Below are 25,353 nucleotides of genomic sequence, written 5' to 3'. Positions count from 1 at the left end.
CATTAATAAATTCTATGCATTATTAGGGAATTGCGTTACCTTCAATCCCCGTGCAGAGGTGTTCCTCAAGCTGTCCCACGCCGACAGCTGTGCCTGGGAACTGGGCTGCAGCCCCAAGGAGAGCAGCAGGGCACGGCCACTCGCGTGTACCTTTCCCCATAGGTGCGCTTCCAGCAAGGGGGTGCAGCGGTTCCTGTAGGAGCACAAAGTCAGAAGGTGGTTGAGTGTTTCTGCACTTGGCGTTGTCAGCCTTCACTTTTTACCTGGGCAAAGCCTAGGTTGTCAGCCCGCGTTGTCAGCCTTCACTTTTACCTTCGCCTTTGTTGGGGACGTGGTCACTTCTAAAGGACTTGAGGAAAGGACTAAGGGAGATCCCTTTGTAAAGACCAGCCGCTGCCCTTGCCCTTGCTGGGGAGCTCAGCAGACATCTGCAAAGAGCTCCCAGTGCCCGCAGACAGCTGTGGGTATCCCACCTGGGGTGGTGTTCACATGTGCATTGACCCCATACCAGTGGCTTAGCAAGCAGTGTTTCTGCACTCCCACTTGAGCCACAAGGCAGCGGGCTGCTCGTGCTGCAGGCCTGGGAACCCACACTGACTTCCCTTTGCTGCCAGAGCCAGTGGGGATGCAAAATAAGACGCAAAGTCCCTGCATGCTGGGGGCTGGCAGGTAGAGGGGCAGGAGGGGCAGCGGGCAGATAGGCTGCAAGCTGCTGCCAGCATGGCAGGACTCTGGCACCGTCCCACAAAGTGCAGCAGCAGCGGGCCAGCATTTTCTCATGAGCAAAATGATTTACAAGCTGTGGGTTGGGGACAGGAATTTGGATTTAAATCACTTCAACGCTTTCACCATGCATGTCTTACTGAAATTCCCTGGAAAACCCGAACTTTCATCACTGCTGTTTGTTTTTACAGATACCTGGTCAATTACGCATCTTAAAATGGTGTGGAAAATAAAATCATGCCAACATATTCAAAAAGCTCCATGGAACTACACACGTTCTGAGTGAATTAACACAAAATGTGGTTTCTAACAGTGACACAGGAGGCACCAGCAGCTGACCTGGGTGCTACACTTGCAAAATGCAACCAAAACTTCAGACGTGGAAAGCAAAAGCAAAATCGGGAGGAGTGGCTGCACTTAAAGCTCACCTTACTAGATTTGTCAGTTCTTTACCTTGACAATTCTATTATGACCTATCTGTGCATATCATGGCACGTGCAATAAGCACAACTGGCCTCTGTCAGTCCCCACAGGGACTGGGGTGCACCTGCACCGAGGGGCTGCCCCACAGCCTGCGTCAGGCAGAGGGGGCTCAGGGCCATGGCCTGAGGGGCCCCAGGCACCCTGCAGCCTCACAGCTCTCCAGATCTCACCATGGTTCACCCAGCACCAAGTTAAGGAGGAAGCAGGGAACGTCGCATTTGCTTTTCCTGGTGGGCACATTGCAGCTTGAATCTTCTCCGACATGTGGGTTGTGAAACACGCTGCGCAGTACTCCGCCCCCTCCCCCCTCTTTTTTAACACTGGCCTTTGAAAAGAAAACAGTCCCCATAGTGAAGTTGACATGATAAATTAGTATGGCCCTGGCAAGGCCCTCACTCTTCATTGGGCAAATACTTATTTATGGACTTTCAAATCGTGGCTTACGTAACAACACGGTGAGTGACTTTCAAAAAACCTCCACCATTTCTTGACCTGATAGAGCCTAATGGGTCCTTCAGAGCAATTAGGATTTATTGTGTTAGTGCCTATTGTGTATAGAGACCATTTTAAAAACATGTGTTATTTACCCAGAAGGCAGTAATGACTGTTTAAATACATAGACTGTTTCTGAAATGCTCACTGCTCTATGTATTGCAAAGGAGTTACTCCAAACATTTTTCAGAGCTAAATACTTTGCTCTGCTGGGATTTCCAAGCGGGGCGATTGTACTGCACATCCATTTGTATACTTACAGCTATAAATGAATCCAGCGCTCAGGAAAGCTGCCAAATGAACAGCCCTGAACCATGAAATCTGAGATTTTTTCTTGACCAAGGGGCCAGCGCTGGCCCCTCTGGCAGCCTGAGCAGCTCAGGCTGTTTCCCAGCGGAGAGCTGCGCATTTCCTGCAAACTACCAGAGCTCTGCCCGGTCTGAGCTGAACGTCCAGCAACGGTGATCGGCCGTGAAGCCGTGGTTTCCACCGTGGCACAGCTGACCCTCTACCTGCTCTTGAAGCGGAACCACCACCACATCCCCGCAGCCGGCGTGCAGAACAGCCGGTGCTGCCGGCTCAGGGCGCTGCCGCAGGGCTGAGCAGCTGCTCCCTGGCCAGGCTCCTGGCAGCGAGGCTTCACTGCCTGCTTCCACTCTGGAGTCAGCTTCTGACTTCTGCAGGAGTAAAACCAAACAAAACCCCAGCTAACACGCGGGAGCCATTAATGCCTCTGTTAAATAACACTAATATACACTAATTATTGCTTGCTTTATCTTCAGATTAGCCCTGTTTTGATCTATGTCATCTTTAAACAGGCCTCTCCTTTTTCTGCCCTCTCCTTTTCTGTGAGATGCCTATGGGGGGAAACTGCTTGGAGCGGTTCAGCTTTGACATAATGCTTTCTGTGCCCTGCCTCAGGCCGTAACCTTTGGAAACCTATTGCTATTTGTTTGCTCTACATCCAAATTCAAATAAAATCCGTTACAGTTGCAGTACTTTATTCTGGGGACAAAGGTCCTAAGTAGCTCCCTAATCCAGCAGGGATGGACAGGCTGCAGCAGCAAGGTGAGGCTGAAAAGGTCGTGAACACATTAGGGCTAGGATGCAAGTCAAGGCTAGAATCCTCCAAAACAAACTCGCAAGCAGCCTCCACTGAAGCTGGCTGAAACCTGCCATTTCTGTTTTGTGGAAAATTCCAGCATTAAAAAACAATGCAAAACACACCAGTTTGTGCCAAATAGGGCAAGCTGACCGTGCTTCTGAAAAATCCTGCAGCATCAGGAAAAGCAAAGAAGTTTCCTGTCCCAACGTGGAAAAGGTCTAGAAGTCCCCTCTTCTGTCCTAGAGCAGGGATACAAATGCTGGCACACCGAGAGCTCGCTGGGAAGCAGGCAGGCTTCAGCCAGAAGGCAGTGCAGCACAGTCAGCTGCCTCCAGCCCCAGTGGCTTGTAGAGAAAGGACAGAAATGTTGCCAGTAAACTTTCTGTCTGTGCTGAACCAGCCCTTTACAGAGAAGCTGCTATGTGTACGAACAAAGCAGATACCAGTGGTCTCTCCTGGCCTTAAAAGTTTATCAATAGGTGGAAAACGTTGCTGTTAAGAAGGAATTCAGCCTGGCCTTTCCTGAGGATACAAAGTACCATCCAATCAGAAAACACCTCTGACTGCTCTTCTTCATTAGAAGAAACACCTCCAAGTGCTGCGATGACCATTTTGCAGGTGCACTGATTCTGGACCTTCCTGAGGCAATTGTAAAGGGTCTTTATTTACAGAAACTTCTACATACCTGTCTTCTGGAGACTGAGCACCTCCATGATGAGCCATACTGACCCACTGATCTATAGTACCCTAGAAGGGTACTATGAAACCACGTCCTCCCTCTGACCTCAAGGCATTCTTGCTAAGACCAGGCACTCTGGATTCCCAGTATGTGCTTCTGACATCCCTGAAGTGCTTGACACAGGCTGGAGAAATATCTGGAGCTAAGGCTTAGTGAGTCATGTCACTCCCAGTGAATGAACCAAATTATGATGAGATACAGATTTAATTCCCTGCATAATCAACATTTACTGAACACAAGTAAAAAAAAACCACAAGAAATTGAATGAGAAGGAGTTACCGCTGTTTGGAACTATACACGTTTTGGTTACTTCTTTTTGCAAGTTGTTCATGGGATGATGTAATACACAGGTCAAAACGTATTTGACCTGCATATTAGTTAGATGCAAAGAATTAAGAAATGCAAGAAATCCACAGATCCTGATCTTAAAAAGCAATAGCTTTACCAGGGACTAGTGTTACAGAATTGGAGCACATCAAGAGATCTGCAGGGATAAAAAACATAGCATCTGTTCTCTAAATCCCATACTGCATTGTGATGTGCATTACTGTCAAGCACACGGTGATGCTACCTTGCTTGGGCTATGTCCTGGTGATACAAAAATGTGCTCTAAATATATTCAGTCTTTCCACAAGTGCTGGCAAAGGGTTTCCAAAAATCTCTGATGACCAAGTTGGGTAGTACTCTTACAGGCTTTCTTCTTTTTCACTGAAGTGATGCAATCAAACTGATTTTCTATAAGCAGCAGGCTGACAAAAAGAGTAGCACAACATCTACGAAGACGGGACGCCTTCCTTCTGCCATTAGAAACAGTGGAGTAGCTTGATTCAGCTTTTTGCTCAGAGGAGTCTGCCTGTCTGCAGCAGAATTCACTCTGTTGTATTTCCCCTAGGTTGGTGAAATTAATCGTTGCACTATGCGGGGCAGGCAGCTGTGGAGCTCTTTCCCATGCCTATCAGAGGCTGGTAATGCCAGGCCCCAGCAGTTACACTGCCATAAGGCAGGCAGGACCCCTCTGGGTGCACTTGGAAAAGTTATTGTGCAAGCTTCCACTACACAGCTTCATTATTTGCCTCTCACTGTGCCAGCTGCTCAAGGTACTGGGCAGTACCAACATCTCTCAGTCTAAGCAACCAAGGAACAATAAATGGGAGAAAGGACAAATAATTCTCCTGCTTTTACAGACAGAAAAATTCTGTGATTTACCATACTGAGCTGGGAAATCAATCCTTTGGTTCTGAGCTGGAAAAGACCAGCTCCTGCTGCAGACAGCACTCTGTTTCCATTCCCCTAGAGCAGGTTAGGCTGATCACCTCCAATGCTGCCCTGCAAGGATTTGAGTCTGGGTGTCTCTTCAGTCAGGGCAGACTGACTGTCCCAGAGACAAAATCCCCCTCTGGAAGAAGTGCAGTCTAGGAGGAACAAGGCTGCCTCATTACCTGGGCCAGCCCAGCTGCATCCAGGACTAAACATCTCCCCTTGGGTGAGGAAGGGAACAGGAAGAGAACAAGGTGAGAAGAGTTTAATCCTTTCAGCTGAGACTCTAGCAGGGATGTTGCTAATTAGCAGACTGAGGATGTGTTGTGGCTGGTGTGAGACAGACACGTTCTGTATTGCGAGACTGTGTCTTCAATCAGCCCTATCTGTGAGACATGTACACTGAGAGCTTCCCGATCATGTTTGCATTGCAGGAGCCATCCCAGCCATGTCAGCCGAGTCCTTGATGCCTGCTGTGCGACCCGCGGCTCTGTGTGAAACCTGTGATGGGATTCTGGATGGACCGAAAGTCTTGGTTGTGAATCCTATTTGCACTGTTCTGATAGAATCAAACTGATTACGTATAGATGTACAGAGTAGCTGTGGCTTCCAGCTCACATAAAAAAGAGACCAGTACTGGAGCAGCAACTGCATTTCCCAGGCTTGCTTGGGTATCTTAGAGCAGTGTTGTAGCCACAGCTAACAGGAGAAATGAGTTATTTTCAGCCTCAATGTGAAGAGAGACTGCGATCCAGAACTGTATATGTGTGCATGCATATCAGCTGTATGCACTGCAGTTTGGGAACATTCCCAGCAGACACTACTAAATTTGGTTGGTTAGTGTCCTGGTCGATTTAAACAGAGATGAATCCAAAAGAGAACAGTTACGTTTTCCTGTATCCAAGGAAAACCAAGATACGCACCTGTTACATCTGAGAACAGCCTACGCACTGACCACTGTGTCCTGCAGTTTAGTTCCATGGATTTTCTTCAGATTCTCTGAGAACATAAAAAGTATCATTCCTAAATTTGTGTCTCTGTGTACTTTTCACTTAAGCTAGAACGCCCCAAATTCCTTAATACTTAGGCATATTTATGTGAGGTCAAACATGCCTTATGAACCTATTAACTTGGCATATTCCTGAGACACAGCTAATTGTTTGGCTCATCAGCTCTTGACCAAACCTAGCATGCAGGGTATGAGCTGAGAATGGTAACAGCAACAAGCTGCAAGAGCCACATTCAGCTATGCACTAATGCAGTCACCCAAGACAAGCCCAAGCCATGCGAGGCCAAGATGTGCTTGAAGAAATACTGTAAATACCAGTGCAGACCTGAGGATGCCTGAGACCTGACAAATAAATGAACAGAAAGGGGTGGATGCAGGTGTCATTTTGCACAACGCAGGTTTTTGTGGGGAAGCAAGAGCAAGGTTTAGTACTCGGTCTGAGCAGATTCCATGCAGCTACTGAGCTTACAGAGATGCTTTGCACAAATATATCATAAAAAAAAAAAAAAAAAATGTAAGGATGAAAGAGGGAAATAATGGACACAGACAAGAACAGTGGTGATCTCTGAGGTTCTACTGGAGAAAGAGGGCCAGGCTGTGGACAAATGCAGCCCAGCTGCAAGGTGCACCATGCCAGGCATGTTTGAACAGGGCTGTTTTAAAGGTCCTTGAAACAGGCAAAGTGCTGATTCCAAACCCACAGCCTTGCATCCTGCAAAACACCTCCTGCATTCGGCTGAGCTTTGGAGAACGCCGTGCAAGTTAGCAGCCACAAAGAGCTGCTGGATGGGGCCTCCGCAGAACGCGGCGGGCAGGGGAGGACCGCCAGTTCCCATCCCCGCGCTGCTCGCGGCCCGGCCGGATCCGGAGGGAAGGGGGAAGGGGAAGCGGTGGCAGCCAGCAATTCGCTGGAGAGCCACGGCGCTCTTGCAGTTTGCCCACTAATTACTATTAAGCCCTGTTCCTTTTTGTGTTCCAAAGGGCGTCTTCAATGTGGCACTGCTTCTTGGGCCTTTCATGCGGCTGGGCTAACCCCTGAATAGCAGGCTACCCCCCCCTTCTCTTCTTGCTACCTCTCTCTCCCTTTTTCTTTCCCCCTTTTGCTTTTCTGATAGTATTTTCTGTCCACGTTGTGTAAGGCCCTAAATGAATCTTGACTGCCCCTACGGCCGACTGGAGACACACAAAAGCGGCCCATTCCAGTGGCCACGGCGCCATTGTGTTCCCTAACAATGCACTAATTGGCGGTGACAATCGTGCGGCTGGGGAGGAAGAGGGGGCCGGGGGGACGTGGGTCTTTTCCAATCAGTGAGCTGGGTCAATAGAAAGAAGAGAAGCAGTGTTAGGAGCAAGACACGCTCTGCTCCCGGCTCTCCCGCACGCACGCCTCTACCAGTCCCCAGATCCCCCGAAATTCCTACGGAGAACAGCGAAGCTAATAACTGTAATGGGTGGCTACGCAGAACGAGAACTGTACGAACTCAACGGCTCTCCTCAGTCTCCGAGGCTTTCTCACCATCCCGAGGCCGAGGAGTTCACGTGCTGCGGACAACGCCGAGATATTCATGGGAAAGAATCGCACACAAAGCCGGGGGTGCCGGGCACATGTGCAAGAGAGTGTTCACCCCTGAACAAATGGAGCTTCAAAGCCCTCACTGCTGCACGAGGCTGGTGGGACGCAAGGTCAGGGTGTGCTACAGCTCCCTGCCAGGCGGCTGGGAGGACCTGAGGAGCGGAGCCTGTGGTACTGCTGGGAAGAGGAGAGCGCACCTGAACCACATCCTTCAGCACCAGCGGAGCTGAGAACTGAGGACTGAACGGGGCGCCAGGTTGCACGGGATTGAGGCTACTCATTGCCACTGCGGCACCTGCCAGGACTCGGAGGAGGGACCAGCTGCTCCCAGTCCTACACACAGACTCAGCCGGAGAACACTGGTGTACAGTTCACAGGCTGATATATCTGATGTGAGACACAGATTTCAGCCCCCATCTTTAGCTGTAAAGGTATGGCCTGAGTCAGGAAATGGGATGGACAGTGCTGCTGACATAGATATGAGAAGTACGGCCACAGAGTGCAAGGCTCATATAGTTGCCTAGGCAGAAAATTAGCTCAGCCAGTTTAGAGACATGGGGTCAGATGTTGAAGGGCTCAACACCCGCCAACTCATGTTTTGCAAACAGTCTGTACCGGCCCTCCCAGAAAACAGAGGAGCACTCTGGTTCCCAGCGTAGAAAGCAAAAGCAAGCTGGGCCAGCAGCATCACTAAGGTTTACAGAGGCCTCCAAAAGCTCCCTTCCCAGCAGAAGTGTTTTTATTCTTATGGCTGGCTGGTTTTGGAGAAGCATTATCCAGAGCAGGGTCAGGAAACAGCCTCCCAACCCTCAGCAGACAGCTATGAGCCTGCTACAGGGGGAACGCTTCTGCTAAATGATTTGGTGGAAAAGAATGATCTTCATTTGGAAGGTAGAAGCAAAACGCATTGCCATGCAGTAGGATCTAACCAGAGAACCACATCTAGTGGAAAAGCAATACTTCTCTGCTGCAGTACTTCCCTGCAGCAAGGCTAACAGGTCCCATATATGACTATGGCTTGGAGAATAAATGCTGCCACAACTCCAGAAGGGTAGAGATGAGTAGGGGCTACAAAACGAAGCTGCAGATCCATGAAGAGGCAAAGCACTGTGCCTGGACCCAAGCTCCTCAGCGCTCTGACTGATTGGGACTGGCATTTCAGTTTCCACTGAATGTAAACACTGAGTTCAGCTGTAAAGTCTGGTCCTGCAGCAAAAAATGTTAAGAGGATGCCTACCGTGAGCCTAGGGTGAGAAGCGGAGCTGTGACGCCCTAGAGCTGAAAGTGTGCTGAGTCCAGGATGTGTGATGCAGAAATCCTGGGACTCTGGACTACTGTCCTTTTTAGCTTCACAGCCACAGCACTGTATTTTTCTTAATGTTATCTTTCAGCTTTTATGGGTCCTTGTTAGTACTTCTACATAACACAAAAGGGTATTTCAGTTCAGACACAAGCCTGCTCCCAGCAGAAACCCTCACCTTCACTGTCTGGAGGGCAGATTCATTGGGTTCCTAAAAACGGGAGGTGGTAAAATATTCTCCCTGAAACAAAGCCATTGGTTACCTGCTCTGAACATAGCAAACGTGCCACTTCTGCTCTCTTTCCCCTAGCAGGCCTCCATGCAGCTCCTGTTGACAGCTATGGAAACATTCTCACAGATTACCACTGCAGCTGGAGGAGGGCCTTATATAGAGACTTCTTCGCCTTCCCTTTGCCCTAAGCCCTTCAGAGAAGTACTTTATTGTTTTATGACAGTGCAGTAACACTTGACATAAATTTCTAAGCACACCTAACAATGTCAATACTGTGTAAATATCTGCAGTAGAGACCCATACTTTTATTGCAATTTCACTCTTCTTTTCCTGCTATCACCCAGGGTTAACTCTGTGCTGAATGCACATGCAGTCACTTCATTTTACAAGTAATCTGCCAATTTTATGAACTGCTACAGCTCACGTCTCTAAACACTGAAAGCTCAGCTCTAGTTCTTTCAAAACTGCAGCTTTCATTGAAGTCAGCAGAACTTGCATATGCTTAAAGGATCGATTGTGCCATCTGTTAAATCAGAGATGAACGTTCTTCAGAAGTGCAGAGTCCAAGCCAGAACAGGACATTTTGCAATAAGTACACAACAAACAACATCCACCCAAGCGATTGGGTTGCAAGCAATCGCATGCCAATGTCTGATGACAGAATGATGCTGGGTTCTCAGTTCTTCTACCCTAGCCTTGCTCCCACAGAGCTGTCCCTGGTTCACAGAAATCAGTAGGATTACTTAACAGTGCAAGGCACAGTTCAGTGAAGAGACACTAATTACATTTCAAGCTTTCATCACTATACTTCAGTTATGTCACAGATGAGATGAATTTACAACCTTTCATGCTATGGAAACAATTTAGACGGAACTGTTCCATGCACACTGATTACATCTATTACTTTCTTATACACTCACTAACTTGCACTTTCTTACATTTAAACAATGTTTAGCATTAACAACAATTCCTTCCTATTCGCCTGTAAGCACATCATATGTATATTTATATGATAAAGATCTGGGAACTTTCAAGTCAGTCTAAAGTTCAGTCCTTAACACAACCTCTTATCTGACTTCTCTTGCTTTCTAGATGAGCCTCATAACTTCATTTTTAATATCTGAGGCTAATGTCTCAGGCTCAGTATAGAAAACAAAGAGTCACTATAAAAATTACCAGATTTTTAGCATGTTTGCAGCCCCAATGACAAAGTTTATATTTGTCTATGCTTAAAATGATTGGAATTTACTCCTACTTGCCTTGGAGACTTTGGTTTTACTTGTGACACCTGATTATCTGAGATGCTTTTCACCACCTTCTCATAGCAGTAATACTCAGACCTCTACATGGAACCACTACTTCAGAGAGTATTTAGTTAAACAAGACCTATTTTAAAAAGACAGTCCACAGCTATGTACAAACACTCCCAGAATATTCTCATTTGTCCTCAACATGCCTTTCACTGAAAAGTTACATTGGCCCTCAAACCTGGAAGGGCCTTCTCTGTCTCTGCGGAAAGGAGGAAGCCAGATCCTCTGAGGTTAATCTGTTGCTGTCATTGAGATTGTATCATACACATGACAGAAACGTGAAAATCTGAATGAAAAAAGGAAGTGTTTCCTTAAGCCTGGAGCACAGTTCTGGACAAGGAGTTTGTACTGTTTTAATCCAGACACTCTCCTCAAGACTTACTAAAAGTCTTTAATTTCCTCACAGAAGGGCTATATTCTAGTTCTGCCACCTTTCGGAAAACCAGCTCCCTACAAAGAATCAAATACTGTTAATGTTTGTCTAAGAGCAAGAAATATAACTTTTTATAACAGAACTGTCCTGACCTCTAAGAGGAGAGATTGGTTTGGCATGGTCAGATGATACGAACTATAAAATCACGCATGGGACTTGGCCATACAGGATGATCGATATTCCTGGCTCAACCCATTGCAAAGCATTTAAAGTGCAAAGAGAACATGAAACAACAAAATCCAAAAGGCTGTTAGATCTAAGGGGTTATGATATTTGTCCATGATATAACATTCCCAAACGTTTAAGTTGATGTGATCACCCTGCAACACTGTCTCACCAGAATGAGGGGTGTCAATCAGGAACAAGATGGTTGGACCCTCTGTGAATGCCAGTTTGTCACCACACTGCTCAGCATCAGAAGCAAACACTAATTTTGTTTCTATTTTCCATAGGACATATAGGGCATGCTCCAATTCACAGTCTGACTGGTATTTTTGAGGCCTGCTGAGTTGATAAATTAACACAAAAGACTAATAGAAGGTTAACTGAACTACTCAAAACCTATGGCTTTAGTGGGATGCATGTGCAGGGGTTAAGAATAGGGCTGCCAATGTAATGTGTTTTGTTGGCAGAGTTGCACTTCACTGCAGGGCAGAGCTCTCGTGTAATGACAACGTACAACAGGGAGAAAAATCCCAGCACTTCAGCTCCTGACGAAAACCAAGAGCAACAATACTTGAAACCACAGCCCCAAGTTGTCTGTGACAGCTACTGGAGTAGGACTTTTCAGTAACTCATTTAAGTGATGGGTTCATACACTGAAGCAGAGCAAAACAGAGAACTGAAGAGGCAAAGAGGAGAAAAGCCATGGGGGGGACCAACAACACCCTTCTCCCCCGCCCCTCTCCAAGAAAAAACAGCTGAAAAAAACCAAATTGCTCCTCCCATGGCTCCTAAGACTCCACAATCACAGCTCTGTGGTGATGCTTCCTTTCTAGCATTTGCTTTCTAGCATTTCCTTTCTAGCAGAGTGAAGTGGGGAGGCGAAGTGGCAGTGAAAGCTGAAAAATGTGTAATAACAGGATTTGCTCACCTTGTAAAGCAAATAAGGAGGAAGAGAAGGTCTTGCACATGGTTTTGCTGTGTGTTGTCCTGGTCAAACATTAACCTGTTCCCTGTAGCCAATTCATCATGGAGATGCAGTCCAAAGGTGCCTGCAGGAGAAAGGATTGACATTCCTGGTGGACTTCTGGTCCTTCTGAGGAGCGGCAGGAGGGCAGTGAGGGAGGGGATGTGTCCTTCTCTTTGAAAGACAGGAGAATATAGGACTGGGTGCAGATTTCTCTGGAGGCCCTCACACAAGGTACTTAGGTCTGCAAGTTCTACCACAGCTCAACACCAAATCCACAGCCCTGGGAAGCTGCTGAAGCTTCTTACCTGGTGCACTGGGAGAAGCAGCCCCCAGGAACAGCAATTACACCTGCTCCTCCATCCATCAGATGGAGAGCTGTCTAAGCAGGAAATCGCTTACTCCACAGGCAAAATCCTGTCCTCCTAGCCTTTCAGTGAGCTTGGAAGTATCTCTCTTACTTAGGGTCCAAGGCTTTTTAAGCTGGAGCTTGCAGGAAGAGGTCCACATGGCAGCCATGCAATGGAGAGCAGCCTCCCCATGGATCCAATGAGCTGCTTACCCAAAAGTGCCCAACAACAACTCCCAGTAAGTTTTCCTGGAGGTGTTGGGGCTCAGCACCTTTTGTGGCTTTCAAACACACTTAAGAGACTGCAATGTAAATTCAAACACACAAAGCCTGATGCAGTCATTGACAGCATTTCCAGAGAGCTTCTCCCTTACACCCAATAAAAATATCACAGTTTACTTAGATTTTGAAGACTTTTACCAAGAGCTAAGTATTTATAAGAAACTAGCACTCTTACAAAACTTGTCCTGCACACGGTGCAGTACCCAGCAGAAGGCAGAGTAAAAAGGAGAGGAGTAATTTTTTTGTAGTGTTTATTGAGAGGTGCCTTTATACAGAAGGGACTGGTGCTCTGATACTGTCACAAGTGAACCCAAATAAACCCTGCTCAAGTATCAACAAGCAGTTCAACTCAGTGAATTTAAATTACATTATTACACATCAATAATAAATTAAGACTATTGCCCAGTAACTGCAGATAATTTAAACAAAATCCTTGTCAAAAGTAAAACAACAACAACCAAACAACAAAAACCCCCCAAAATAAACAAAAGACAATGAAAAACATACAACAATGTTGCCAATAAATTAACAGATGGAGTAGCACACACATATAATGGTTTTCAAAAAACTTACGGTGCTGCAGGTGAGTTGGAGCACTGGTGGGAAGTAAGCCCAGGCCAAAGGGGCCAGTACCAAACCCTGAGCTCTGCCTATCATGCCTGGCTTCCCTCGGCCTCAAGCTGCTTCAACTCGACTGGTGCTTACCTGGAAACTGCCTTTACCTCTTCAAATGTGCATTCTATTCTGCTCATTAATTCTTACCTTTGCTTAGCTCAAGTACAGAAGTGCCTGGTATAAGCCTACCTAGCATCAGAGGTATCAGTGCCACACAAAGCCAGTCTGAAAATACTTTAGTTGAAGCAAGATCGACTTTGTAGACAAGTGCATAAGCAAAACTGAAATAAAGCCTTTCTCCACCAGCACAGTGCTATGCATTCAATGATTTACATTGGTTCAACACACATATTAGACAAAAATAAGTAAGTGAGCCACTTATAGCTGTGTATGAGACGAGACCTAATGGAAGTTGGTCCTGGACAGTTAATAGCCTTCCAGGCCTGAATTTCTCCAATGCTGCCCACAAGTGGCATTCTGAGTTGACTTAATGGCCACCTTAGGGACCAGCAGGAAACCTGCATATTAAGATATGACCCAAGCCAATGTGTGCACACCAGGGTTTTCAAGTAAAGATGGATTTTGCACACCATCTATCATCCAGCCTGTCTGCTCACTACACTATTAAAATGCAGGGAAAACAGTGCCACTGCCAAATGGGGATCCTGCTACTTAGGGTCAAAAGTGGCCTTAAAAGATCCCAGTTAGTACAGACACGTGCCCAAGATGAACACACGCAAGATGTGAGTTAGCTGTAGACTTCAGCAAATAATGCTCAAATTTAAGCAAGTTAACTCTCTCCCTAAGTTAATGCCAACAAAAACCCCAGTGGGTCAGCCTTCAGGAAACAAGGCTGCATTAAAACTAGTTTAAGAGGAAATGCCCTCACTGCCACAGTCATGAACCCAGCTTTATCATGTGGGACCCTCTCATCACATGGCAGAGGCCAGCCAGTGGTTCCGGGAGGAGCAAAGCTGCTCATTACCTGATCCTGCTTTAATGCCCAGTGCTTGCCATTATTATATATCCACACCTCCGATGTTCTCACATTAGTTCAACCTCATTTCTGGATTAAAAAAAGCCTAGCTAGTCTCCAAAACGAAGGTAATAAAAACAATGCCCCCCTCCGTGCTATCTTTTCTCACATTTCCCTCTCAAAGCATAGATAGTAAACAAATTTTATGGTAACCACTCCTAGCGAGATGGAAACTGCCATGAGCAAGGGCTTAGAGCTCTAACACCAAACATGCTCCATCATGGCAGAGCATTCCTGACAAAATCCTTCACTGTTGAAAATTTAAGGCACCAAATTCAGCAAAAGTGAGGAGTTTCCATGCAGCTTGGCATCTTCAGAGCTGGAATACACAGCCTGCAGAGCTTACTTCATGAGGACAGAACAAGCAAACTGATTTATTCAGCTGCCCCAGCAAAAGAGCATGTGCAGCCACAGGAGAGTTTCAGTTTAAAGCCTACAAGTTAATCAAACAGCAGATTCAATCAGGAAATCCAAAACAGGAAGATAGAAACTAATATACAGTACTGTAAGGCACTCCTACTGGGAAGGGAAAATTGGAAGGCAAATTATGAAGGAGAAAATGATCAAACTTGACTAGCTCCAAAGCAAAGTCATCAGCTACGAAGCTGAAGCCTAGCTGTATGCTCAGCACTGTGAGCTAAGGCAGGGACAGAAACAGAAAGAAAGAAAGAGGGGACTGGCTTGCAGCTGAGCAGCAGAAACAAGAGATAAGATTATGATGATTATTCAATTACATTTCTTTTAGCGAGATCAACAGTCGTCTGCAGTACAGACCATGACCTTGGAAAGCCCAGGAAACTCAGTGGCTTCTGTTGCTATAGGGAAGAAGCAAAGTACATCTGTGCAGCTTCCCCATCATCAGACATCCTCTGTTTTTTTTTCTTTAAGCCTTTCAGGACATTATCATAAATCCATTATAATGCACACAGTACCCTAGCATTATTTACCAAGAGGAGCCTTGATATGAGCAGCTCTAGAGGTACTCTGACAACTCACTTCTGACAGGGCATACTGTGCAGAATGCAAGTTCCTCACCAAAAGCATCTGCTCTTGTTTTTATCAGAAACCCTCACAACTGCCAGGTCCTATCAGCCCTACCAGCCAGGACACCGTGTCACACCATAAAACCATCATTTCTCACCAGCTAAGAGAGACAAAGAGAAGAGAAAGATTTCTGCATAGGGGATCCAAAATTCTTGATCTGCAGATTGATAATATCAAAAAAGCTGCAGTTTGCCCCCTCTAGGTAGGTGTTTATCTACTTTAAAAAGCTAGAAGGTTGGGTTAAAGAGGAAAAGAGGGAGAACTGAGTAAGTTTATCTACAGTATCCTGCATTAAATCATCTCAGACTAACTAAACAGATTATAATTTTCTAACTAGTTGTAAAGTCAGACTACAGTCCCTTGCAGTGAAGCATTCTGTTTCTACAGTGATTTGTAAGTTCTGTACAACCAAGTAAGAGCAGTAACTAGACCTACAGATCAATTCCTCCTCCTCCTTAAGTAAAGAAAGCACCTTCTTTGTGAAGGAGGCAAACAGCACATTTCACTTTTGATTCACAGTGAAATGCTACTGTTCAAATGTATTTCTTGCATGGGCAGGATGGGACTAGAAGCGCATATACAGAAATTCCATCTCTGTGCATGTGAAGAGGGGGGGGATGGACCAACACGCCTAACTTGGAAAGGCCCTAGGTACTTTTCCAGCTGGTGCCCACCTGGAAGTCTGCAGAGCATGCACAAGGCTGCAGAATGGGAGAACAGTACATTGGTGACCAGCATGCACCACTACATTACATTAGCAGAGACAGTCATGCAAGATACAGTGTTATACAAAATCCAAACCACCTACAGAAGCATGGGCAGTGCCTCCAGCAAGCAGGAGAACCATCCTTTTGAGGTCTTTCAAGAGTTAGCAACGTCAATAGTAGTTTCTGATTATTCTTTCACCCTACAGCCCTAAAAATTGAACAAGGCTCATTCTTACTCGACCAACAATTTCTGAAGGCAGGACTGGGCCTTTATGCTCTTGAAAGGCAGAAACAGAAGACTGCATCCTACTCATCCAAATGGAATAGTTTCTTTTGGATAGGAGCTAGGCATCCCTGAGAGGAAAGCATCCACTTTACAGTCTGCTCCTATAGCTACAGGAAGAAGCTCTATTACTTTTTCAAGGTGGAAAAATGTATCCATTTTAGAAACCACCTCATTTACAATTACACTGGATTAAAAATACTAATATCCGATGTACGTTATTCATTCACAAAAAGCTTTGGGTGCTGCCAGCATATCGAAAAACATGCTTTTGCTCTGCTCTTTGTCTTTAGCAATGCAGAGGTTCCAGACTCACCGCTAATTCCAATGAATTTTCTGACAACAAATGCTTCTTTCCTTTCCAAATCTCAGATAACAAAGTAACACTGTTCTGCAATAGCTGCACAAATTGGGAGTAGCTCCAAAACTGTCCATTGTTATTCCAGAATTTACCTAGAATCTAGCCACCCACATCACTGACACTTTAGGCATTGCAGCATCTATAAAAGTAATCGATACATTGCAATGCCTAAACTTTGATTCCTTGATGCTGTAGGGTATTCCACAGAGCACACAAGAGCACTTTTCTAAATTGCAACATGAACTGGTGCTATAAACTATCTCAAGTTCCAAAGCATTATGACATGGAAAACAAAACTTACTTTTTTTTTTTTTTCTAAAAAAACTTTTTTTCTAGAGCTAAATCAAAATAGTACCTGCCAGATTCCAACAGTCTGAGCTACTGGCTTTGCCACAGGACCGGCTGCAGTGACACACACTGAACAACGTGGGAGTGTACTGTTTATTCAGCCAGTACCACTGTAGTTCCTGTTTACATGACTAATTCCACAAGACTTGCTCAGTGTTTGCATATATGAACATGCAGGGAGTTCTTCACGTGGGAATGGACTTGGAAGGAACATTATATCTTTAAGGATGACAGCTGAAAGTAACTCATTTCACATGAAGAACAGTGACCTGCATGAAACACAGATGTCCCTGTGTAAGGGAAGTATTAATTTTAGTGACAAAGGTGCATCATTCACCAAGTTTATTAAATATAGGAATCCCTATACTACTCTGCCAAGAGCATGGAAAAACCCTCACTTCCTTCCAAAGAGTCCCAGTGGGAGAAAGACTTCTGGAAAAGAAAGGCACTGGTTGTCTAGTGTATACAGATACAAACATGCTTCTATATATATAGCAGTTGTGCTGAAATTTGAGAAAGCTCAGATTCAGCTACTTTCTTCACGGGAGGTTGGAAAAAGCAACCACTTACACTCCAGTACAAGGCAGTTTGTTTGTAGCTTTCTAGTCTCTAATGTAAGCATGATGTACCCTGTTCTTCTATTTAAAATACTTAGCAATTAGTGAGCTGCTTCAATGATCAATACTGCCTTCTGCCTTGAATACAACAGCCTGCATATCATATGGGAAGCAAAGATCAGTATTCTGATTGATTAACAAACCTATGTGAGAGAAGAAAAATGCCCATGCATGTGACCAGCTTTTTTCTTCTGAAACCATATTTACTGTCTGTATATATATGTGCGTATATATATATATGAATGCATTAATATGTATGTAATACACATATTACTGCAGGGTCTGGAGAAAAAGTTAAGAATATGAGCTGGAATGAGGAAGATCTTTAGGTCCTCACTAAAGGTGAAATCACACGAACTGAACAGTACCAGCGATGATATGTATCACTGCCATCAAATCCATCACATACTTCTCTTCCATAATGCATGTAATTTATCATGTTTAGTACTTCCCCGTGTTCTACGTGTATGAGGCAAAACCATACCTTGAGAAAGTTTGCTCTCTACTAGAGAAATCGCTAGAGAAGCATCAAATCCCCTAGAGCTCCCAGAGAACTCAGGACACACATTGGACATGAACACAGCAAACTAATGTTTCACAAATTTGGAGGTATCTTCTAGGTAACTCAGGCAAGAATACTTTCCCAACTATTGGTCTAGTAGGTTCAGGTCAGATGAACATGCAAAGTAAATTTCACCTCACAAAAACAAAACCAGTGTGGACACTTAAAAGTTCTTCAAACATGAGACTAGCAAGAGGTTGGAATGTCATGTTACTGGAGATAAGGATGTGACCCCACACAGATCAAGAATAAGCAGTGTAAAGCAGAATGGACTTCGGTGACACAGCTTGACAGATATACTTAGCATAAACAAAAGCCAGCAGCAAGTACCCTGCTTATCTGCTTATGTAATATTCCACTGGGGTGGTTATAAATATGTAAACACAGCTAAAGAAATTATTCTGCATCTTATGCTAGCAAACATCCTGAATAAGGTTTGATGGGAGATACTTTTCTTTCCTCTGGGAGGAGTGACATGTAAATGCACTGATCTTTTAAAAATAGCTCTCTGGAAACACAAGGAAATGGAACCATGTGTCCACATCAAAAGGAACAGGTGGGCTTAAAATCATTCCTGCCCTATTCTGTGACACACTTTACCAGAACCTCTGCCAAGGCTAATAATAAATAATACACATAAATAAGTAGATGATTGGTCAATTCTAAATGAACAACATCAAAAATAATGCATTAATGGCAGCAAATACTTTCTGCCTTGAGGATAAGTCTTCTCCAGAGGTGGAAAAGAAAAAGATAGGTGCTTAATTAGCTAGACATAAAGCATTTCAAGTAAACCATGTTTTGCATGAGAGCTAGCGGCTGAACTTCAATGCAAAATGCAGTTTAGCCACTGATACTCCAAAGCCGACAAGGCTTTACGGCGACTTTGGCAGCTGCTATTCATAGCTGAAGAAGATCAAATATTATTTTGCAAAAAAGATTTCTGCCCAGCTAAGCTGCGAGGTTGCTTGAACTGGCAGCTGGGGAAGAGGCTCTCTTCAGGCTGGCCACTGCCTTAAAGAACTCATGTGTTCTGATATGACAACTCAAACATGTTGCAAGACTCTTCAAAGTTTTCATCCATATTCAGTCGCCTCCAGAAGGATTTCTGCTTCTTCTGCAATTCTTTACGCACACACCTGGGGCATGGTACAGCCTTCACTTTGCATTCAGAGTGGAAGACAGCACCACAGCTTTCACACCTGCAAACACAAATTAGCGTCAAAATTGAATGACAAAATAAGACCAGAGCATGCAACGGACTTCACATGGACTGTGAACAGTAGACATTCCTTCAAACAGTTCTGGTAGCTCAAAGAACGTGCTACATTTCAAAAGCGTGCAGTATCAAGGGGCAGCATCTTGCTCACATCTCTGCTGGTATAAAGCTACTCAGGAGTACTTGCATCCATAGGTACTTGCTGAGAATCTGTCCCAGTGCTTCTCCTTCACCTTACAAGGATTAATATTTATCTCTTCTTATTAATTAGCATTCAGGTTATCACAGGATAGGTATCATTTTTGATTTATGAAAGAAAAGTTTGCTACTTTGGTCTGTAAATGAAGAATAACATTATTCATTTCCAATAAGATACATTTCAGCATTTGGAACAGTCAAGATGTGACAGTTCTGTCAATGAAGTTTCAGGGCTCAGCTGTTCTGGAAGGACTGAAACAGTCAAGTGTACTTCAACAGCAGGAAAACATCATTCCATACAGTAAAAATGAAACAGAGGATGCCAGGAAGTATTTTCTGCTGTGTCCCACAGAAGAACCAGACTAGATGGTAATGGATGTAATGTCATAGTAGATCAAGACTCCAATTCTACATAGCTGTGGAGAAATGAAATATCTGGCAACCATGGAGTGAGCTAGAGCTGAGCAGATGGATATTTTCTCAGCTTTTCAATGCAAACAACTGTATAATGACAAGTCACTGTGTTGCTGCAGCTCCATAACAATTTCCAAAAAATAAATAAATAGATAAATAAATAAATGGATGATAGAAGTACAAAGTCTTAGATTACTGTTGTGTAATCAAAGAAAGCAACAAAGCATCAATCTTTAGAGCTGTTCTTGAATATAAATGAGGAGTATTGGTTAAGCTGGTGATTTTTGTGGGGAGTCTTGCAATGCCTCATTCTCCTCATCCACAGCTACCATAGTCAAATGTCTATATGAGAATCTTGGCATCCATTATCATACTCTTACTGTTTGGTTTGTTTGTTTTTTTTCTTGTTGAGGAATTTTTCTTTCTTTTTGTTAGAAATAAGATTAAAGGTATCAAGACTGTGGAAAAAAAAAAAAGTGAAAATATGAAGCAACGAGCCTCAAATGCTGAGAAGCCATAAGGCAAATAAAAGCCACTTTTAAAACAAATAGCAGTAATTGGCATGCAGTCTGGAAAGAGTTACTGAGAACTCTGTAAGTTCACACAACCTGCTTTGTTAACTATGATAGCCACATCTGCATTTCACCTATAACTTTTAAAAAGTGGTTCTTGAGCTGGCTTTAGGGTTTACTTCTGGGTCCAAAGATAGTCTAAATTTAGTAACAGATGAGCTTTGAGATGGCTATAGAGAGGTCTGAAGAGGAAGATTTCTAGCTAGCACGAATTGACAGAATTCAACTAGCAAGGTTAAAGAACTTAAGTACAGTGCTAACTGCTATGCTCTGATGTGCGCGAACTTGACGTACTCTTATTAATGTGTCCAGCTCGTGAGTCTGAAACTGTTTTTGAAGCAAGAAACTGGCTCACACAGGGATATTTCTCTTTCTGAGCACATGAATGATGAAGTATGCTATGGCTCTGATCCAGTGAAGCACATAAACATGTGCTTGTGACTAACATCACAGTGATCTCCTTGCGATTACTGATTCGAGTAAAATTAAGCATGCGCTTACGTGCTTTGCTGGACTGGGATCTCTACCAACAGACACACTAATGGATGAAGGAAAGACAGAGAGGACAGACGTGTCTTTAAAACTTTACATCATTCTGACCTGACACTAATGGTGATTTTATCAAGCTAATTCTCCCTTGTTAGTCAGCAATTTGCTGCACTCTGGAAGTTGCTAGAGGATAATGATTGATGAGCAGTGTAATTTTGTGCTTTCGCACTGCCACTCCCTATGCTCATTCAGTATTTCTCCACAGCACTTGATGAGGTGACAAAAGTTATCAAAAAATTGCTGCTAGAATGGTTGCCAGAAGGATTAAATGAGTCAGCACACCTGCTCCTTCCAATGAAAGGCCATCAACAGAGAAAACAATGATTTACGGTGTTTAAATTAATATGAATTCATGTTTCAGAAGTAAGCAGGGGAAAAAAGTAACAAACTTCTTTCATCCTGCTCAAAATCAAAAGAGAGAAAAATTCTGCACTGTTATTTATTAGCGGTGGAACAACAGCAAGCTCCGACTGGGTGGGACCCCACACAGTGAGGCACTGAGCAGAGGCAGTGCAAACAGCCAGCCCTGCAACTCACAGCCCACAGCACTGCTTCACTGTGGAAGAGCCCAGGTAAAGCCTGAAGAACAGAGCTCTGAGGTGAGGTGCAAACTACCTCTTGCTCTCCAGAAGGACAGGGAGAGAGGATGTCTGAGCGAGCTTTCACTGTATACTTCTATCTCCTCGCTGCTGAAGAAACTCAGTCACGTGAGGCTAATTTTGAACCTGTATTTGTAGGGATGGCAGATTACTCCTTGCCCAAGCCATCTGTGTCTTTGCTTTTTATTACACCAAATCCAGTCAGTTTCAAATGATCCAAATTTCAAATGGTTGACCATTCCCAACCACACTGGGAGAAAATTTTCAGTGATAACAAAAAAACCTCCACCAAATTATATTCCATTTTAGAATATCGCAAGCAGATTTCTTCTTCTTTAATCCTGAACTCTAATTTTATCTCCATTGTAGCATCAAAAATGGAAGGGCCATTAGTGCTAAGAACAGTCTGCTGTTCCTGCTTCATCATGTGTTCTGAAGTCTTTTCCTTGTCATGAAGAACTTGGACAGATAGACACTGCTCTTCAAATAATATATTTGTGTATCTAACAGCACAAGCTTCTTTCTCCACGTGTTATGAAACAGAGGCAATAAATCCTAGAAAAGCAGCAAGAGTCTCTCTCTCTCAAATGATTTGATGTAACACGCAGGACTTGCAGGTTCAGATGGTTACACACTGTCAGAGTATCTCTCCAAGTGCAGGAACCTGCACTCCATAAGGCTTATCAGGCACTGAAGCGCACATTAGTGCTGAGCTGCACTTAGGTGTTGATTCCATATTCAGTGCTGCATCACTATCTTTGGAGTTGCAGAGCTTGCACTTAAAGGCATTGGTAAACTCAGTCTCTGCGATTAGACTGACATTTTTCCCTTTGTGCACAGCTCCAAGTAAGCTCCTTTTTGATGACACTGGTGCTTTTACATATGCGAAAACTCAAATACCAACAGTGCAGCAACTTAATTGCTCCATCAATTGCCTTTCTGCTGAAACGCCACCAGGAAGCTATAGGTACAATGATGGGGAAAGCAAAGAAAAGAATCCAGGAGCTGGATTAGCAGCAGCTGTACTTTGTGAAGGAAACAGCAGCACCTGTGTTAGGAAAAAAGGGTGTTCCACATGCACTTCTAAATTGATACTCCCTTTTGAAAACTGATCTCAGAGCTATTTCTAAACCTTTCTTCATATTCTTTTGTAGAGTTTTTGACAGAAAAAAAACAGCATGGGTGGAGTTCACAAACAACAAAAAAAAAAGACAAGAACTGCCTTTGCTACTTTTTAAGAAGGCAAAGAACAAAATATAAATGATAAAAAGCAGCTTTTTTTTCAGACTGGCAAACTGGATACCTGCACAAAAGTAAACACATAGACGCCTTTATGTGGCTAATACTTCCCTGATGAAGGATGAAGAAAAATGCCAATCTTCCTGCCTGTAACTGCCAGCCATTTGTTACTTACTGAGACCACTACCAATACCTGTTCTCTGACTCTCTAAAACCACTCTACAACTAGTTCTTCACATGCGAGTTTCACCTTATTTCGCTGTTGTTTTCAAGCCTCAGTACGCCCAAATGCTTTTATTTTCCCAGAAAAAAAAAATACATTTTGTGGTCTACAAAAGGCTTGTGTAATAGTTCCTACATACAATCATTTTTTCCTTAAACCTCATTATTTTCATAGGTAATTTATGGTTCAGGTACTACTTCAGTATCTTGACGACTTCTTCGGCTAGAGGCCAAGAAGTCTCTGCATCTTTTGTGAAATTTCTATATACCACAGTTAATAATATGATGAGTCCACAGCCATTCAGGCTTTTCTCGTTTCCTTATGTAATAAATGATACTGCACATTAATAGTATCTTGCTATTTCTCAAACGTTATCTGAAGAATCGGTGACCACTGACTGTTATTCACATACTGACTTTCAGCCTCCTCAGACAGCATCTGAAATAGCTTCCTCTCTATTTTGGTGTTTTTTCTCTTTTCTCTTTTACTTGACCAATTCTATCAAGATGATAAAGGCTGTTTCATGTTTTAATGAAATTTTACTTGTTTGAAAACTGAAGTAATATAAGTGCAAAGAACTATTCATACCTCTAAATAATTTCTACTGCACTGAAAAGCGTGTTAAGAGAAAGGCCACAGCTCTCCATAGCCAGACACGCTAGACAGGCATTTTAATGCTCTTCTTATTATCACTAGTTACAAAAGAAAAGCCTTTCTACATTAAAAGCACAAAACCACTCCTTATGTGCTGAAGAAATGCCCACATTATTATCTAAGTCTGGACATTGGTCAATTTTTGGTAAACTGTAAATTCTGGTAAATCCCTCACGTTGCGCAGGCTTACGGGTCAAGTAATTCTAGGTTCTGCTCTACCAATTGATCATACTTCTATTTCTCCCCACATTGTGCCATTAGTCAGGTCCTCACAGGTACGATCAGAGGGGGCACGCCCAAAAGAAGGGGGTGCAACACAAAGAGGACTGCCTCAAAGAGCTTCCAACTTAAACAGACAAAATAAACTGGGGATGATCAATTCATGACCCATGATGTAAAGTAAAAAAGAGTTTTGTCTTCTAGGAGCCTTACAGGATGGGAGGATAACCATCGTGACTGTTGGGATGAAGCTACTGGACCAGCAAAGTTTATTAGGATAGCTTTAATACCGCAGGACACAGGCTGCACCACTCTGGCTTCCAAATACCAAACTGGGAATCAAAGCAGATCACGGCTACACTGTTCAGCCCTGGAATGAACAAACAGTGGATGACAGAGAGATCGCCATTCCTGTTTCACGAACACGAAACAATAGATGAGGTGAACTGACTTGCTTAAGGTAAGCCAGAAGCAATTATAAGAGAAGGGCAAAGAGCTCTCCCTCGTCTCACTGCAGCACCATATTCACCTGCCATCCTTTCTCTCCTAGTTTTATACACTAACTTTTTTTCCACAGCAGAGCCACTTCCTCTGTGCCAAGCCTTATACACATTTACTCAAATGAGTAATTTACTTACTTTAAGTATTTACTTTAAAGTAATTTCAGTAAGGATTTGATGCAGGATGGAGCCCTTCATTGCCTAAAACTCTTCAGATTACTATTTTAATTCCTTCTTGCAGAGTACAAACAAAAAACAAAACAAAACAGTTGTTCATTATACTTTCCTTAGATTATGCTATACTTTCACTAAGAACCATAAATATTAAGCTACCTTTAACTCAGTTACTAAAAAGACAACTGGCAGAGCAAACCACAGTAGCTTAAAGAAGACTTGCCTAGGGATTCCAGCATGAACACCATCCCACACAATCCACACGTGCATGTCTGCAAAGTATTTCTGCATTGCTCAGCTGAGAGTATTGCAGGCGTGCCCTTTAGAACTCTTAAGAGACTTTTAACAGAGCACACGGAAAAAGAAAATGGACTAGACTGTGTTCACTTGCAACACACAAAAAAAAACCTCAAAGGCAATCAATGCCTGACATACACGTGCAACAATATTATTACAGTTGCCTAGGAACCACGGCAATGAGCCTGCCTAAGGCAGGATGCTGATATTGTAAATGAATGGAAGAAAGTTGGCAGTGATATGGCATCGATTTGTCCCTATTAGGATCTTGTTAGGATAATGCCTTTTATGACACACTTAAAGCCTACCCAGTCCTTGAAATATGAAATAATCACATCTCAAATTCAAATTCACTCTAAACAATTAATTCAGTGCTCAGGGAGCTAGCACAAATAGAAATGGCAATCCAAAGCGTAATCGTGTTTTTCATTTCTATATACCTCCTTGTCAGCGGGTTACTCTTAGTATGCTAACATAGCTTGAAGATGCTCCTTGTTTAGAAGGGAG

The 25,353-nt window shown here is 43.7% G+C and overlaps 1 protein-coding gene across 4 annotated transcripts in view; it reads right to left on the bottom strand.

Annotated features, from left to right (window-relative positions):
- PLEKHM3 (pleckstrin homology domain containing M3) overlaps positions 1-25,353 on the bottom strand; it is a 132,718-nt gene that overhangs the window by 18,739 nt on the left and 88,626 nt on the right. For 2 of the 4 annotated variants that reach the window (XM_015289505.4, XM_015289507.4), the window contains exon 8: positions 40-193. In XM_015289505.4, the coding sequence (XP_015144991.2) occupies positions 40-193 (154 nt within the window). Of the gene's footprint in view, positions 1-39; positions 194-12,650; positions 19,192-25,353 lie in introns of those variants that run through there. The other 2 variants (XM_015289508.4, XM_040703912.2) reach the window with 2 other exon arrangements.

The sequence above is a fragment of the Gallus gallus genome, chromosome 7, assembly GCF_016699485.2.
Source record: "Gallus gallus isolate bGalGal1 chromosome 7, bGalGal1.mat.broiler.GRCg7b, whole genome shotgun sequence".
In the NCBI taxonomy this organism is placed as follows: Eukaryota; Metazoa; Chordata; class Aves; order Galliformes; family Phasianidae; genus Gallus; species Gallus gallus.
Note: the sequence above shows the minus strand (reverse complement) of the source record. Positions and strands in the feature narration are given on the sequence as shown.